General features: G+C 48.6%; 1 protein-coding gene across 1 annotated transcript in view; it reads left to right on the forward strand.

Moving 5' to 3' along the window:
* Positions 1-15,136, forward strand: part of TTC7A (tetratricopeptide repeat domain 7A) — a 421,036-nt gene that overhangs the window by 154,775 nt on the left and 251,125 nt on the right. The window contains exon 11 of the mRNA XM_073554004.1: positions 3,319-3,423. Within this exon, the coding sequence (XP_073410105.1) occupies positions 3,319-3,423 (105 nt within the window). The remainder of the gene's footprint in view (positions 1-3,318; positions 3,424-15,136) is intronic.

Here is a 15,136-nt window from a genome sequence, read left to right on the forward strand (position 1 = left end):
TATTTAAGTCCATCATGTAGAACATTCTGAAATGTTTCAAAGCCTTGGGTTGTCTGATGAATTTGAAGTTACATTTTGCACATTCCCATTTGGACTACTTTCCTAAAAACTTCATTGCTTTTAGCAAAGAGCGAGAAAGATTTCATCAGGATATCAAAGAGATGGAACAACGATACTAAGGTAGATGGAACGTGAACATGATGGGGGACTACTGCTGGATGCTTCACACAGAAGATCCGCAGGCCTTCTATAAGAGAAAAGGTATCAAGAGAAGATTTGAAGAAAAGGAAAAGGCGCAAGAATTAATTTCCAATAAAGTTTCAGAATGAATGTTCAATAATTTTTAATATATAATAGTGTATATTTTTAGCTGCAATAAAGATTTTTCATGTTCATCTCGCTTGTACGTAATTTCAAGCGTATTTTGTGCAAAATCCATACGGTGGTTAAAAATACTGTATATACCCGTGTATAAGCCGAGATTTTCAGCCCATTTTTTTGGGCTGAAAGTCCCCCTCTCGGCTTATACACGGGTCACATACCTGGGGGTCGGAGGGGGAGCGGGGGTGTCAGAGATCATACCTGTCCAGCCGCGGTGTCTGCAGCCTCGCTCGCTTCTCCACTGTCTCCCTTCCTGTCTTCAGCGGTCACGTGGTGCCGCTCATTACCACTCATGAATATGAGCATATTTATGAGTGGTAATGAGCGGTACCACGTGACCACTGAAGACAAGAAGGGAAGGGAGACAGTGGAGAAGCGAGCGAGGCTGCAGAGACCGCGGCAGGATGGGTGAGTATTGCGATGTTTACCTGTCCCCTGGTCCATCGCTGCTCACCGCTGTCTCTGCTGCATCCTGTGTCAGTGACGTTTAGGCAGCAGGGGGCGCGGTGATGTGATTAGTACCCGCCGCCCCTCTGCTGGCTGAACAGTCACTGACACAAGAAGCGGCAGACAGCGGCGATGGACCCAGGAGAGGTGAGTATGGCTTTTTTTTTGCAGCAGCAGCATATGGGGGCATATTCTATGGGGCAGCATATGGGGCATATTCTATGGGGCAGCAAATGGGGCATAGTCTGTGGAGCAGTATATGGGGGCATAGTCTATGGGGCAGCATATGAGGGGCATATTCTATGGAGCAGCATATGGGGCATATTCTATGGGGCAGCATATGGGGGCATAGTCTATGGAGCAGTATATGGGGGCATATTCTATGGACCAGCATATGGGGCATATTCTATGGGGCAGCATATGGGGGCATATTCTATGGGGCAGCATATGGGGGCATAGTCTATGGAGCAGTATATGGGGGCATAGTCTATGGGGCAGCATATGAGGGGCATATTCTATGGAGCAGTATATGGGGGCATAGTCTATGGAGCAGTATATGGGGGCATATTCTATGGAGCAGCATATGGGGCATATTCTATGGGGCAGCATATGGGGGCATATTCTATGGGGCAGCATATGGGGGCATAGTCTATGGAGCAGTATATGGGGGCATAGTCTATGGAGCAGTATATGGGGGCATATTCTATGGAGCAGCATATGGGGCATATTCTATGGGGCAGCATATGGGGGCATATTCTATGGGGCAGCATATGGGGGCATAGTCTATGAAGCAGTATATGGGGGCATAGTCTATGGAGCAGTATATGGGGGCATATTCTATGGGGCAGCATATGGGGGCATAAACTATGGAGCAGCATATGGGGGCATATTCTATGGAGCAGCATATGGGGGCATATTCTATGGAGCAGCATATGGGGGCATAAACTATGGAGCAGCATATGGGGACATATACTATGGAGCAGCATATAGGGACATAGTCTATGGATTTCACCCTCGGCTTATACACGAGTCACTAAGTTTTCCCATTTTTTTGTGGCAAAATTAGGGGGTCGGCTTATACACTGGTCGACTTATACACGAGTATATACGGTAAGTGTTTTTTTTTTTTTTAATCAGGGCATAAAAAAAATAAGTATCAGTCAGTACATTTGAAAAAATTGTCATAAACCCAAATTTTCCATACATGTGTGTTTAATTGGAAGTAGAGCTGAGCATTATAAAGGGGCAGTGGTATTCCTGCAACTGAAACGTCCCCTAGTTTGCTTACACAGGCACAGTGACGTCTATATAAGCAGCCGTTCCTAATGCTGAAGGAGACGTACTCAGCCCAAAATTGAAGACAGGCACTATAGAGGAGTGTGGCACGTGCCGGAGTGCTTCTTCACCATTGTTCTGGTGATCAGTGGGAATTGCATTGCCCAGAGCCCCACTAATCAAACATCTGACATATATCTGTAACAAGTCAAACTTTTTTTTAAATGACAGTTTTTCTGAAAAAAGAAAAAAATCAAACATATACAGTTTATACTGTCCATCCGTGCAAACTATTTCTTTAGGAATTCTGTAATTTTTGAATAATAAATGAAGAAGCTTTGCAGAAAGTCTTTTTGTAACCATTTTGAGTATACAGCTCCGATGTAGACCTATGCGTCTCTGTGGTAACAGACAACAGTACAGACCTTGTGTAGTCAGGCTCTGCATTCAAACTTTTCATGTCTGCAAATAAATAGTGTATGGAGGTGTAGCATTCCAAAAATAGGCACAAAACGTATTTGAATGCTGTTTGCTTTGCTTCCCTCGTATCCAAAAATTTACATTGCAAAGTGAAGTCTAGCAACGTTTAAAGTGACGCACCCTTCGTCAGGCTGAGGATAGGAAATGCGTGTGTATGAAAAAGCATATATCCACTTGTACCTATATATCAAAGGATTGTTGGGCTGGCTGGGGATCCAGAGAGAGTGTGTGGAAACTAGTATTACTCATGGGAGAATAGACCCAGTGATACAAAGAGCAGTGGATGTAGATAGGATACAAATCCTATCCCGGAGCCTGATGAAGGGTGCATCACCAGAAACGTTGGCAGACTTCACTTTGCTGTTTGGTGTGCTATTCCTTCACACTTTGATGAATTTGGGAGCGGTGTGGTCTGATTAAGTGGAATGGGCATCTTCTTTGTCATATAAATTGGAGGTTGAGCCACCCACTTTTTGTCTATTACCCTTTTATGTCTGTCTTCTACTTCTTACTAACATTCGTCTGACAGATTAGTAAGTCACCATTGACTATGAGTGGTCAAGCTCTTTAGTGAATAATTCACCCCAGAGTGTTAAATTATTATTCCAGTTTGATTATTTATCTGAACATATTCCTATATATCATTGCTTGTAGCTCATAAACCGGTAACAGATGCTCTAATACCATTTCGTCTCCCAGATTTTGTTTTCTAAGCGTTCTCCTTTGCTCCCGCAGTTTGCCTACGCTGTTTCAGTACTGAAAGAGTGCTCTAAGATGCGTCCCACAGACCCGACCGTTCTGCTTCTCGCTGCCAAGGTCTGCATTGGGCCACTGCATTGGGTAAGTAAGCTGAAGTAATGACTCTTACATAATGCATTAAGCACAGCGGTGTGTGGTGCCACAGAGCATAAAAATAGTCACAGAACTCCTGCCCCAGCACTTACACCTGGAGAGCCATTACTGAGATTACATTTATTAAAATTAGGAAGAAAAGGAACAAGAAAAACAGTAAAAAAAAAAAAGTGATAAACATTTTACATGCAAAGAAGAAAAGGAATTCCCTGAACACCAAGTGTCAGACAGCCGCTTCTGCTGACTAATTACGCTGGTGTCTCGGCCTAATTCGCTCAAGTTCCTGTTTTTCGGCTGTGGAGTGTGGCAAGCCAGCATTTTAATGAGAGCAATCTTTGATCCAGGATGTGAACAACACTAAGACGAGCATAATAAGCAGCTTCTAATTGATCCCTATGAATCCAACTTGGACAGCCAGTACTAGGCAATGAGTGACTGTATTATCTGCGAATGCTCATGTATGGGCTGAACGTTGTCAGTGAACCCTTGGGAGCGCCGCTGTGATTGTGCATGTTATCAATGTTATCACCCCCCGTCATCTATGGACCCATACTCCGCAGTCATGAAAAGGTTCATATCATATGGAACTGTTCTGGAAGGTAAAGTAGTTTTGCAACTAAATGTACACAGACTGAGACTCCCAGAGATCCCAAGAATGAGGGTCTCCAAGTCCCATGTGTCAGTGGAGCAGTCATTGCATGTGTGACCGTTACTGCTTTCACTTACACGCGTTACTGCTTTCACTTACACGAGACTCGTGGACATAGCCATTCCGTCAGTCCCATGGAAGTGGAATGGAGTGATGATAACTCGTGGACATAGCCATTCCGTCAGTCCCATGGAAGTGGAATGGAGTGATGATAACTCACGTCTCCCTCTGTTCACTAAAAAAAAAATTAAGAACTTTGCTGACATTGCAGTGAATTGCGGGTTTTATTGCACCTGATGGAAAAGCAGCGGTATTTGAAGCATCTGATATAGCGAGTGAACGGGATTTCGAGTGATTTGTTCCTAAGTGTGATTTGGCTTAATTGTGTGACTTGTCATTCAGTGACGTTGGATTCAGGGAGTTTAGGAATAATTCGTACTAATTCACTGTTTGTATTTACTTGTCTACTTTTTTATTCCTTGTGATGTCCCCATTAGTAATATAAGCTTCATCATTGAAAATGCCATCCAGTATGCATCTTGTATGCAATCTTTGAGTAGACGTTTGAGGGTGCAGTCTGCTGTGCGAGATGTGTACATATTGTACATTTGGAAGCCCAGGTGATCGCTGGGGTAAATGTGAAGAAGGATCGTAGCATGGAGCTATAGGACAGTGAGGCAGCCAGCTGAGTGACAGAAGGCAGGGAGAGTGTAGGGAGACCAGTCCTGATCTACCACACCCCAACAAGTTTGCTAAGTTCACAAATGAGTAGGGTGTCAGTACAGGGTAGCACTGCTGTAACAAGACACGTCCTCTGAAAGCCAGGAGAGTGTCTGCTCTAGTAAGGGGGTAAAAGGAGCACAGGGCTCGCCAGACAGATTTTGATAGTGGGGGATTTTATTATTCGGGACACAACAGACAGGACACAAAGGCTAGGATCACCAAACGGTGTGTTATCTTCCTGACGCTTTAGTTCGGACAAATTGCTGATCAGATTGACAGATTACTGAGAGAGGCTGGGTAGGACCCAGCGGTCATGGTTAATGTCGGCACCAATGACAAAGTTATAGGTAGGTAGCAGGTCCTTAAAGATAATTTCATGGAATTAGGCTGTAAGCGTAAAGCAAAGACCCCAAAGGTAGTATTTTCTGAAATACTGCCTGTGCCATTTCCATTGCCAGAGAGGCAACAGGAAATTAGGAATGTGAATAAGTGGCTCAGGAATTGGTGTGGGAAGGAGGGTTTTGGGTTCCTGTACAACTGGGCCAACTTCTTTGTTGGCTACAGGTTCTACGATAGGGATGGGCTGCATCGGAATGGGGAAGAGGCTGCTATGCTGGGGAAAGAATGGCTAGAAGGTGGAAGGTGGTGGCTGAGGGGAGGGCAATTACTGTAAAACTGGGGAAGACAGTGTAGATAGTGACCTGGTCAAAAGTGATGAAGTTTGGCGTGGCAAGGCAGGAATAGAGATACAGAGAAATACATGAAGGCCATGTGCCCTAATGCCAGAATTAGAATTAATATTGTTGGAAGAAAATTATGATCTGGTGTGGATAATGGAGACATGGCTGGACAAGAGCTATCACTGTACAAACAAGAGAGGGAGAGGGGTCTGCTTATATGTAAAATCGCCCCTAACACCCATCCTACGTGATAATATATGTGAGGCTAATGAAAATGTAGAGTGATTGTAGGTTGAGATAATGGAAGGGTGAAAGAATAATAAACTACTGAAAGGGGTTTGTTAAGTGTTCAGATATATTGGAGGTGGCAGAACATATCTTCCTAAAGCAAATAGGTGAGGCAACAAATCAGGCAGAAGTCATTATTATTGGGGGACTTCAACTACCCTGATGCAAATATGGGAGCAGAAACCTGCTGGTCTGGGAAAGGAAACAGGTTTTTGACAATGAAAGATAATTACCTTTCACAACTTAGCGAAGGTGTACAGCCCAGCAGAAAAAGGCATGACTTGCCATGAAATGGCCTGTGGTCGAAATTGTGACACCTTTCACAAAAATTATTAGTGCAAATGAAGCCAACAGTTAAGGTGGGGTAATCTTACACTACATAGTCTAAGGATGAACCAAATTTATGAAACAGCCTGAACCACTCAGATAAATCTGCTGCATTATTAGACTGACGTTACATCCTTATCTGGTCCTGCTCCAGCTGCCTCTGTCTGCTGCCAGATGAACAACGCGGACAATAGAGAGACCTCCAATGCTAGCATCACTGGGCGATGCAAGACGCGGCGCAGCCAATTTTATTAGTGTGGCTAAGACTTGTGGAACTCCACAGCCGGGGATTATGGGTTTCTGCGGACCAGCTAGTCCTCCTCTGTAGTTAGCTCTCTGCTGTACCCTATGGGACAGAACCACACCCTATTTAAACTTTTAGCAGTCTAATAGGAGTTTCTAGTAATGTGTTTCCTTAGACCTCATTCAGACGTCAGAGATTTTTCTCGTACGCAAAAAACTGAACCAATTTTCGGTATGTTAGTTTTTACCATTAGTGATTTTCTCATATGCAAAAAATGCAAAAAAATTGCAAAGCTTCTCCTACTTATTTCAATGACAAGTGGCATCCGTGTGCGCTCTGTGATTTTCACTGGCCCATAGACTGTATAGGTGTTAATGATCTGTTTCTTGGATCCAAAATAGACATGTCTCCATGATTTTTTTGCAGACACAGTCCCGTGGTGCTTGTGAACAGCACCGCTTGTTTTATCTGTGAGAACCACACATAGTACATGTAATTTAAAAACGGACATCTGAATGAGGCCTTATCCTGATTTTATGTCTCCTGTTAATGCCAGCTACTTTTACCCGGCTTGTTTGACTCCCATTGCTGATCTTCGAGTGACTTAACATTTCGTTTTCCTGATGATATTGGCTTTGATTCCATCATCCTGGAGAGATGAGCGGTTTGATTCCTGGGACTCCGTCAGTGGTCCTGGCGGCTAGATGGTAGTCCTGCAAATCTCTTACCTTTTGGTGGCTTCAGCGAGGTGTTTGATTTGTCATAGCTGGCACATTTGTGTGATGTGATGAAGAGATGATATTGTGCCAGCTGAATCGATCCATCGTTTCCTAATTTTTTGTTGTACTTGAACCCTCTCTGGATTTGACCTGCCTAGTTGACTTTCCTCTGCAGATCATTTCTCTAGAAGACAGCAACTCCGTGGGTTCAACCCAGGGGTTCCATTTTTAAGTCTAGATCCGTGAATAGGGGATAGAGGTTGACGGCCAGGGTACATTTGAGATCTGAGAAGCGGAGGGACTTCTGCAAAGTGTGATGATTCCCAAGGGTGAACCCACTGGACCGCGGCAAGCGAACCTCCCCTGGGCGAGCGGACCAGGTGGACCACCCCCTATACAGGGAGCGTTAGGGACAGGCCCAGGGGAAACTACTCACCACGGCAGCTGGTACCCGAGGACGGAGGAGCACAACAGGAGATGCAGCGGGCAGGCAGAAGAATGAGCTGGACCGGAACCGGCAGGACTGGAAGCCAGGAACGGAGGCTGAAGGATACAGGCAGGCAAGGCAGGAACGGCAAGACACAGGTCAGACGCAGGCACAGGCTGGACAAGGACACGAGATGGCGGGCACTGGGAGGAACACAAGGACCAGGTTAAACAGGGTGCACGAGGAAAGGGAAGGAGCAGCAGGAAAAGGCAGGCAGGCTGGAGCCAGAGTCACAGTGAGAGACAAGTGACGATCAGGCGGTGATCTGGAGGAAGAGGCTGCCTCTTATAGAGACAGGAGTTCCGGGTCAGGTCAGCAGGGTCAGGAAGGCGGGGAGAAGGCCTGGCTTGGCCTGTACTGGGATCTGGAGCGCAAGGCGCGCATGCGCCCCGGGCAGAACGCCAGGACAGAGCGCGGGGCAGAGGACAGGAGTGCAGGCGAGCGCGCGCCCGCCGCGGGAGCACGCCGGAGGCGGCGGGCGCTCCCGGAGGCCACGGGCGACGCGGGATCCGACAGAGAGGCGGCAGCAGGAGCCGAGCACAAGGCGGGGGCGGTGAGCGTGGAGCCGGTGGAGACGGTAAGCGTGACAGTACCCCCCCTTTTACGCCCCTCTTCCCACGGCCGGAAAGAAACTTAGCTAGAATCTGGGGGGCTTGAATGTTCTCCCGGGGTTCCCAGGATCTCTCCTCAGGGCCAAAACCTTTCCAGTCAATTAAAAAGAAAGTTTTACCTCTAGATCGTTTCATAGCAAGAATTTCCTTAACCTCAAAGACATCCTGTGCGGACACGGGCGCGGGAGTGCTGCCAGTAGAAGCATGAAACTGGTTGAGTATGACCGGTTTTAAGAGGGAAACGTGAAATGAGTTAGGAATCCGCAGTGAAGCGGGGAGTTTTAGCTTGTAGGCAACGTCATTGATACGGGCTAGAACCTCAAAGGGACCGATGTAGCGGGGACCTAGTTTGTAGGAGGGAATTTTGAGACGAACAAATTTTGAGGATAGCCAAACTTTATCCCCAGGGTGGTACAGCGGAGAATCCAGGCGTTTCTTATCGGCGTGCCTCTTGAACCCGTCTCGTGCTCGCTTAAGTGCGGTTTTGGTCTCCTGCCAGACCCTGGAGAACTCCTCGGTCAGAAGATCGGCCGCCGGCACACCCGAGGTCGGGAGTACCGGCAGAGGTATACCAGGATGTTGACCGTAGACCGTAAAGAAAGGCAACTTGGCGGAGGATTCGCTGGTATGGTTGTTGTAAGCGAATTCGGCCCAAGGGAGCAAGCTGGACCAATTGTTCTGATGGGCGTTGGAAAAATGTCGTAGGTATGCTACGAGGATCTGGTTCGTGCGTTCCGCTTGACCGTTGGACTGAGGGTGATAAGCGGAGGAAAAGTTCAACGTTACTTCCATCAGCTTGCATAGAGCCCTCCAGAAATGCGAGGTAAACTGAACCCCTCTGTCCGAGACAATGTGCTTGGGGAAGCCATGAATCCGGAAGACATGAGATATAAAAATTCTCGCCAGGTCAGGAGCGGAAGGTAGACCGGGCAGAGGGATGAAGTGGGCCATCTTGGAGAAGCGGTCCACGACCACCAGAATGACCGTGTGACCTGAGGAACGAGGTAGATCCGTAATAAAATCCATCGCGATATGCTGCCACGGAGCCGAGGGAACCGGAAGTGGATGCAGAAAACCGGAGGGTGGCTGACGTGGGACCTTGTTCTTGGCACACGATGGGCAGGAGAGGATGAAACTTCGGACATCTTGAGACAAAGAAGGCCACCAATAAAAACGAGAGATGAGGGAGAATGTTTTCTTGAGGCCGGCATGACCCGCTAACTTGGTAGCATGACCCCAATGTAGAACTCGCCTCCTGTCATCATCTTGGACAAAAGTCTTTCCGGGGGGCAAGGAAGTCAGGTTAACAGGCGCGACTACGATGAGCTTGCTTGGCTCCACAATGTGTGAAGGCTCCTCCTCGTTGTCGGTGACCAGAAAGGATCGAGACAGGGCATCCGCTTTGAGATTCTTATCACCCGGACGGAAATGGAGCTCAAAATCGAACCGGTTAAAGAATAATGACTATCGGGCCTGCCGGGGATTAAGCCTTTGTGCTGATTGAATGTAGGCTAGATTCTTGTGGTCGGTGTAGATCTGGAGTGGGTGTACCGCTCCCTCCAGAAGATACCGCCACTCTTCCAAGGCTAGCTTAATGGCAAGCAGCTCTCTGTCCCCGATGGTATAGTTTCTCTCCGCAGGGGAGAATGTCTTGGAGAAGAAGCCGCAGGACACCAAGCGACAGGAAGGAGATCTCTGGGAGAGAACCGCACCGGCTCCGGTGGCAGAAGCGTCTACCTCTAGGGTGAATGGTTTGTTCGCCTCTGGACGATGTAGCACCGGGGCTGTGGCAAAGGCTTGCCTCAAGGTTCGGAAGGCGTTCTCGGCCTCAGGAGGCCAGTGGTGAGGATCGGCTCCCTTTCGGATCAAAGCAGAGATGGGAGCGGTCAGAGAGGAAAAGTGCGGAATAAACTGCCGGTAATAGTTGGCGAATCCCAGGAACCGTTGGATAGCCTTAATTCCCTGAGGACGCGGCCAGTTGAGTACCGCAGACACGTTTCCCGGATCCATGCGCAATCCAGAATCGGAAATGATGTAACCCAAGAACAGCAGAGACGACTGTTCGAAGGCGCATTTCTCCAGCTTGGCGTAGAGACGATGTGTTCTCAAACGAAGTAAAACTTGACGCACGTCTTTTCGGTGTGTGGACAAATCCGGAGAGAACACCAGAATGTCGTCCAAGTAAACCACCACGCAGGAGTAAAGAAGATCTCGGAAAATGTCGTTGACAAATTCTTGGAACACCGCGGGAGCATTGCATAGGCCGAAGGGCATAACGAGGTATTCATAATGGCCGTCACGAGTGTTGAAGGCGGTCTTCCATTCATCACCGGAGCGGATCCGGACCAAATTGTAGGCCCCTCGAAGATCTAATTTAGTGAAGATCCGTGCACCCCGTAGACGGTCAAATAGCTCCGGAATGAGGGGCAGAGGATATTTGTTCTTGATGGTGATATCGTTGAGCCCTCTATAATCAATACAGGGACGCAGGGACCCGTCCTTCTTCTTGACAAAAAAGAACCCAGCGCCTGCAGATGAGGAAGACTTACGAATAAAGCCTTTGGCCAAGTTTTCTTGAACGTATTCGGACATGGCCTGGGTCTCGGAGGGAGACAGCGGGTAGATCCGACCACGAGGCGGCGTAGAACCGGGGAGCAGATCGATGGGGCAGTCATATGGACGATGCGGGGGCAGGGTCTCTGCTTCCTTCTTGTCGAAGACATCCAAAAAGGCCCAGTAGGCGGAGGGTAATTCGGTAGACATTGGACGTGGAAATTTCGGCGGCTGTACAGGGAGTAAACACTTATCTTGACAAAGTTGACCCCATCGCAGAACGTCACCAGAGCGCCAATCCAGGATAGGCTCGTGGGTCCTTAGCCAGGGGAGTCCTAGAAGGATGGCATGGGATAAAGAAGGCAGCACGTAGAATACTATCTTCTCCCGGTGTAAGGCTCCGACCTGAAGCTCCACCTCTTCGGTAACCTGAGTAACGGACTCCCGCAGGGGTTGACCGTCGACCGAAGCAATCTGCCGAGGGGTCTCCAGGGATCTGACAGGAATTCCTAGTCTCTTAACCGCCTCAAGTTGAATGAAGTTACCGGCCGCCCCAGAATCTATATAGGCCCATTCAGAAAAACGTTTAGAATCCAGGTGCAAAAGGACAGATAGGGTCAAGGGTAGAGAGGAGTCAAAATAACCTAGGAAGACCTCTCTTACCTGTCCTAGGTGGAGGCGTTTCCGGGACGAGTGGGGCAGGCACGAAGAAAGTGGGACGCACTCCCACAGTAGAAACAGAGCCCCTGTTCGACCCTCTCTCTCCGACGCTCCTCCACCGGTTTGAGGCTATCCACTTGCATGGGTTCCGGTAGCGGGAGCATGGAAGCTGGAGTTGAGCGGACTCGAGGTGGACTCCGAGCAGCCGGAGGAGCGCGAAGAGGTCTCCTGTCCCTAGCGAGCTCTCGGGAACGTTCTTGAAAGCGGAGGTCGATGCGGGTGGCCAAAGAGATTAAATCCTCCAAGGAGGTGGGGGTATCCCGACCCGCCAACTCGTCCTTGATCCGCCCTGAAAGACCCCGCCAAAAGGCTCCCACCAAGGCCTCATTGTTCCAACCCAACTCTGAGGACAGGGTGCGAAACCGAATGGCGTACTGACCTACTGAGAGCGTGCCCTGATGAAGATTGAACAGTGCCTCGGTAGCGGAGGCAAGGCGACCGGGTTCATCAAACACCTTACGAAAGGTGTCTAGAAAAAAGGAGAGTTGGGTGACCACGGGATCGTCTCTTTCCCAGAGGGGGTTAATCCAAGCTAGAGCCTCTCCTTCTAAGTGGGACACGATGAAGGCCACCTTGGCACGGTCAGTGGGGTACTGTTGTGGCAGCAACTCAAAATGTAGCTGGCATTGATTTAAAAACCCTCTACACGTCTTGGGGTCGCCACTATATCGCGGGGGTTTAGCCAGTCGAGGGGAAGGGAGCGGAACCGCAGGCTGTGCCGGGGCTGCGGCCGCGGTCTGGAGGGCCAGCAAGCGGTTGTCCACCGAGGCCATGTAGTTCAGGATATGAGCCTGAGTGTCGCGCTGCTGGGCAAGCTCCTGCTGGAGGCCAGCGATCTGGGTGGTACTCCCTGGATCCGAGGCCTGTAGTGACGAGAGACGAGACTCCATGGACTTGAGGAACGACATGATCCTCGCTTGATTTTCCCGCAGGAACAGAAGTTCCTTTTGGGTCGGGGTAGAAGTACCAGCGGGGTCCATGGCGTGATCATTCTGTGATGATTCCAAAGGGTGAACCCACTGGACCGCGGCAAGCGAACCTCCCCTGGGCGAGCGGACCAGGTGGACCACCCCCTATACAGGGAGCGTTAGGGACAGGCCCATGGGAAACTACTCACCACGGCAGCTGGTACCCGAGGACGGAGGAGCACAACAGGAGATGCAGCGGGCAGGCAGAAGAATGAGCTGGACCGGAACCGGCAGGACTGGAAGCCAGGAACGGAGGCTGAAGGATACAGGCAGGCAAGGCAGGAACGGCAAGACACGGGTCAGACGCAGGCACAGGCTGGACAAGGACACGAGATGGCGGGCACTGGGAGGAACACAAGGACCAGGTTAAACAGGGTGCACGAGGAAAGGGAAGGAGCAGCAGGAAAAGGCAGGCAGGCTGGAGCCAGAGTCACAGTGAGAGACAAGTGACGATCAGGCGGTGATCTGGAGGAAGAGGCTGCCTCTTATAGAAACAGGAGTTCCGGGTCAGGAAGGCGGGGAGAAGGCCTGGCTTGGCCTGTACTGGGATCTGGAGCGCAAGGCACGCATGCGCCCCGGGCAGAATGCCGGACAGAGCGCGGGGCAGAGGACAGGAGTGCAGGCGAGCGCGCGCCCGCCGCGGGAGCACGCCGGAGGCGGCGGGCGCTCCCGGAGGCCACGGGCGACGCGGGATCCGACAGAGAGGCGGCAGCAGGAGCCGAGCACGAGGCGGGGGCGGTGAGCGTGGAGCCGGCGGAGACGGTAAGCGTGACACAAAGCCTGACCACGGAAGAACAATGTTTCCACAAACAGTTCACCTGTACAACTGTCTAACGGAACCCCCCCCCCCTCCGATTGAATCTATCTTACTTTGATGCATGATGCTTCCAAGGAAGTCAAGGTTGGTCCCGATGTCCAGCAAGAACAAGTTTGACAGTTGTAAGAGTTGGCAATGCTGATCTTTTTTCCTAATTTTTCTCTCCGAATCCTCACTGTTTTCTGAGAGTCTGCCAGTAGAGTTGACAAGAGTGAAAGAAGACAATCTCTTTTCTTATAGAAAACTCTCTACAATTATGTAAATTGCTGTGATAACAGTGGCACCTGTGTCTCAGGACCCCCTGCTGTGCCTTGTACTCATGGTTGGTGTTTTGAGTCATTTTTTTTTTGCATTTAGGTTTTGTATTACTATTTTATATTTGACAAACAATTTTGAGCCAAAACCACAGCAGCAAAACTGTAATTTGGGCTAAAATAATTACAGATATGTTCACATTTTCCAGGACATTTCACTGCACACACACAGAAAATGACTACTTGTCACGTTCATAGAGACTGTTCGCAAGGAGCATTTCTGATTTATGTCCAAACATTAAAATTATATTTAGCCGTTGTAGATTCTTGACTGCTTGTGGCAAAAAAATCCCTTAGCTGCACCATTAAGGCACATAAACGTTCATACATGAATATTATCTATAAATCAAAAAGTGCAGCATCCACCGCGTACAGCAAAAATCACTGAATATGTGAAATGTAAACTGTATTGCTGCCATATAGACTATACGTATAAAATGAAGTTACTGGGCGCATGAACTGGCCAATGCATATGTGCCCATTAGCCGCGACAAGGCCAGGGTCACACAATTTTTTTCTCTCTCATCTGAACAAATCGGTCCAATTATGCTAAGCCCACCCTGATCAGAGTTTGATCAGAGCAGGATCTGATTTTTTTCGGATGTGGAGAAGTTAAAACAAATCTCCATCTTCTTCATTCTTAGGCCGGGGTCACACTAACCGACGCAAAATACGGTCAGTATTTTACATGCGTAATACGGATGAATGGCCCCTAAACAGTGCTCCGTATGTCATCCGTAATCAAGGTGTGGTCGCGTATTTTGCGCATGTAAGCATCCGTATGGCGAGATTTTCTCGCAGGCTTGCAAAATGGACATATAATGGAGCCCTATGACAGGGTTTCTAACAGAAACCAAAGAATAGATATAGACACATAGAATGCATATATATATATATATGTATTCTATGTGTCTATATCTATTCTTTCGTTTCTTTATTAAACCTGTCAGTGTGATTTTACTGTATAGCGCACTGAATTGCCGGCTTTGCTAAAAGACACCGGGTGCGTATTTCTCGCAAGTCACATGTGTGGTCCGTGTGTAATCCGTATTTTTTGCGCACCCATAGACTTGCATTGGCGTACTACGGTCGTAGTACGCTGACAATCGCAGCATGCTGCGATTGGCACAGAGCGTAGAATACGGATGAGAAATATACGCCTGGTGCGAGTGACCCCATAGAGAATAATTTGTCTGTGTCTAATGCGTGCTTTTAGCGCCTCTCACTCGGCCGTATTCCTCGCCAGTGTGACCCCGGCCTAAGAGTCCTTGAAAATTGGACCACACTGAACACTGCAATTTAGTTTTGCTCGATTTTCTCCGATATCCCTCTCCCGTGCTAAAATTGAAAGGGTAGGTAAGATCTAGCTGACATTAAAACACCTTTAAGGGATCGATCCCTCTTGCGATTAAATCAGACGAATGCAATCCGATTAAAAATCGGATTGCATTCGTTCCAATTTAATCCTATGGTTCTGTTTTCAATTGCGTTTTTTATTTTTTTTTGCCAAAATTGCAGCTGAGGATGTGGGGAGTAGGAGTGCACATGTCAAAAAAGGCTTGCTACCAATTAGAAGAAAATGACTAGCACATCCAGCCAAC

The sequence above is a fragment of the Dendrobates tinctorius genome, unplaced genomic scaffold (genome assembly GCF_039654945.1).
Source record: "Dendrobates tinctorius isolate UK_male_01 unplaced genomic scaffold, ASM3965494v1 ptg000205l, whole genome shotgun sequence".
NCBI classification, from domain to species: domain Eukaryota; kingdom Metazoa; phylum Chordata; class Amphibia; order Anura; family Dendrobatidae; genus Dendrobates; species Dendrobates tinctorius.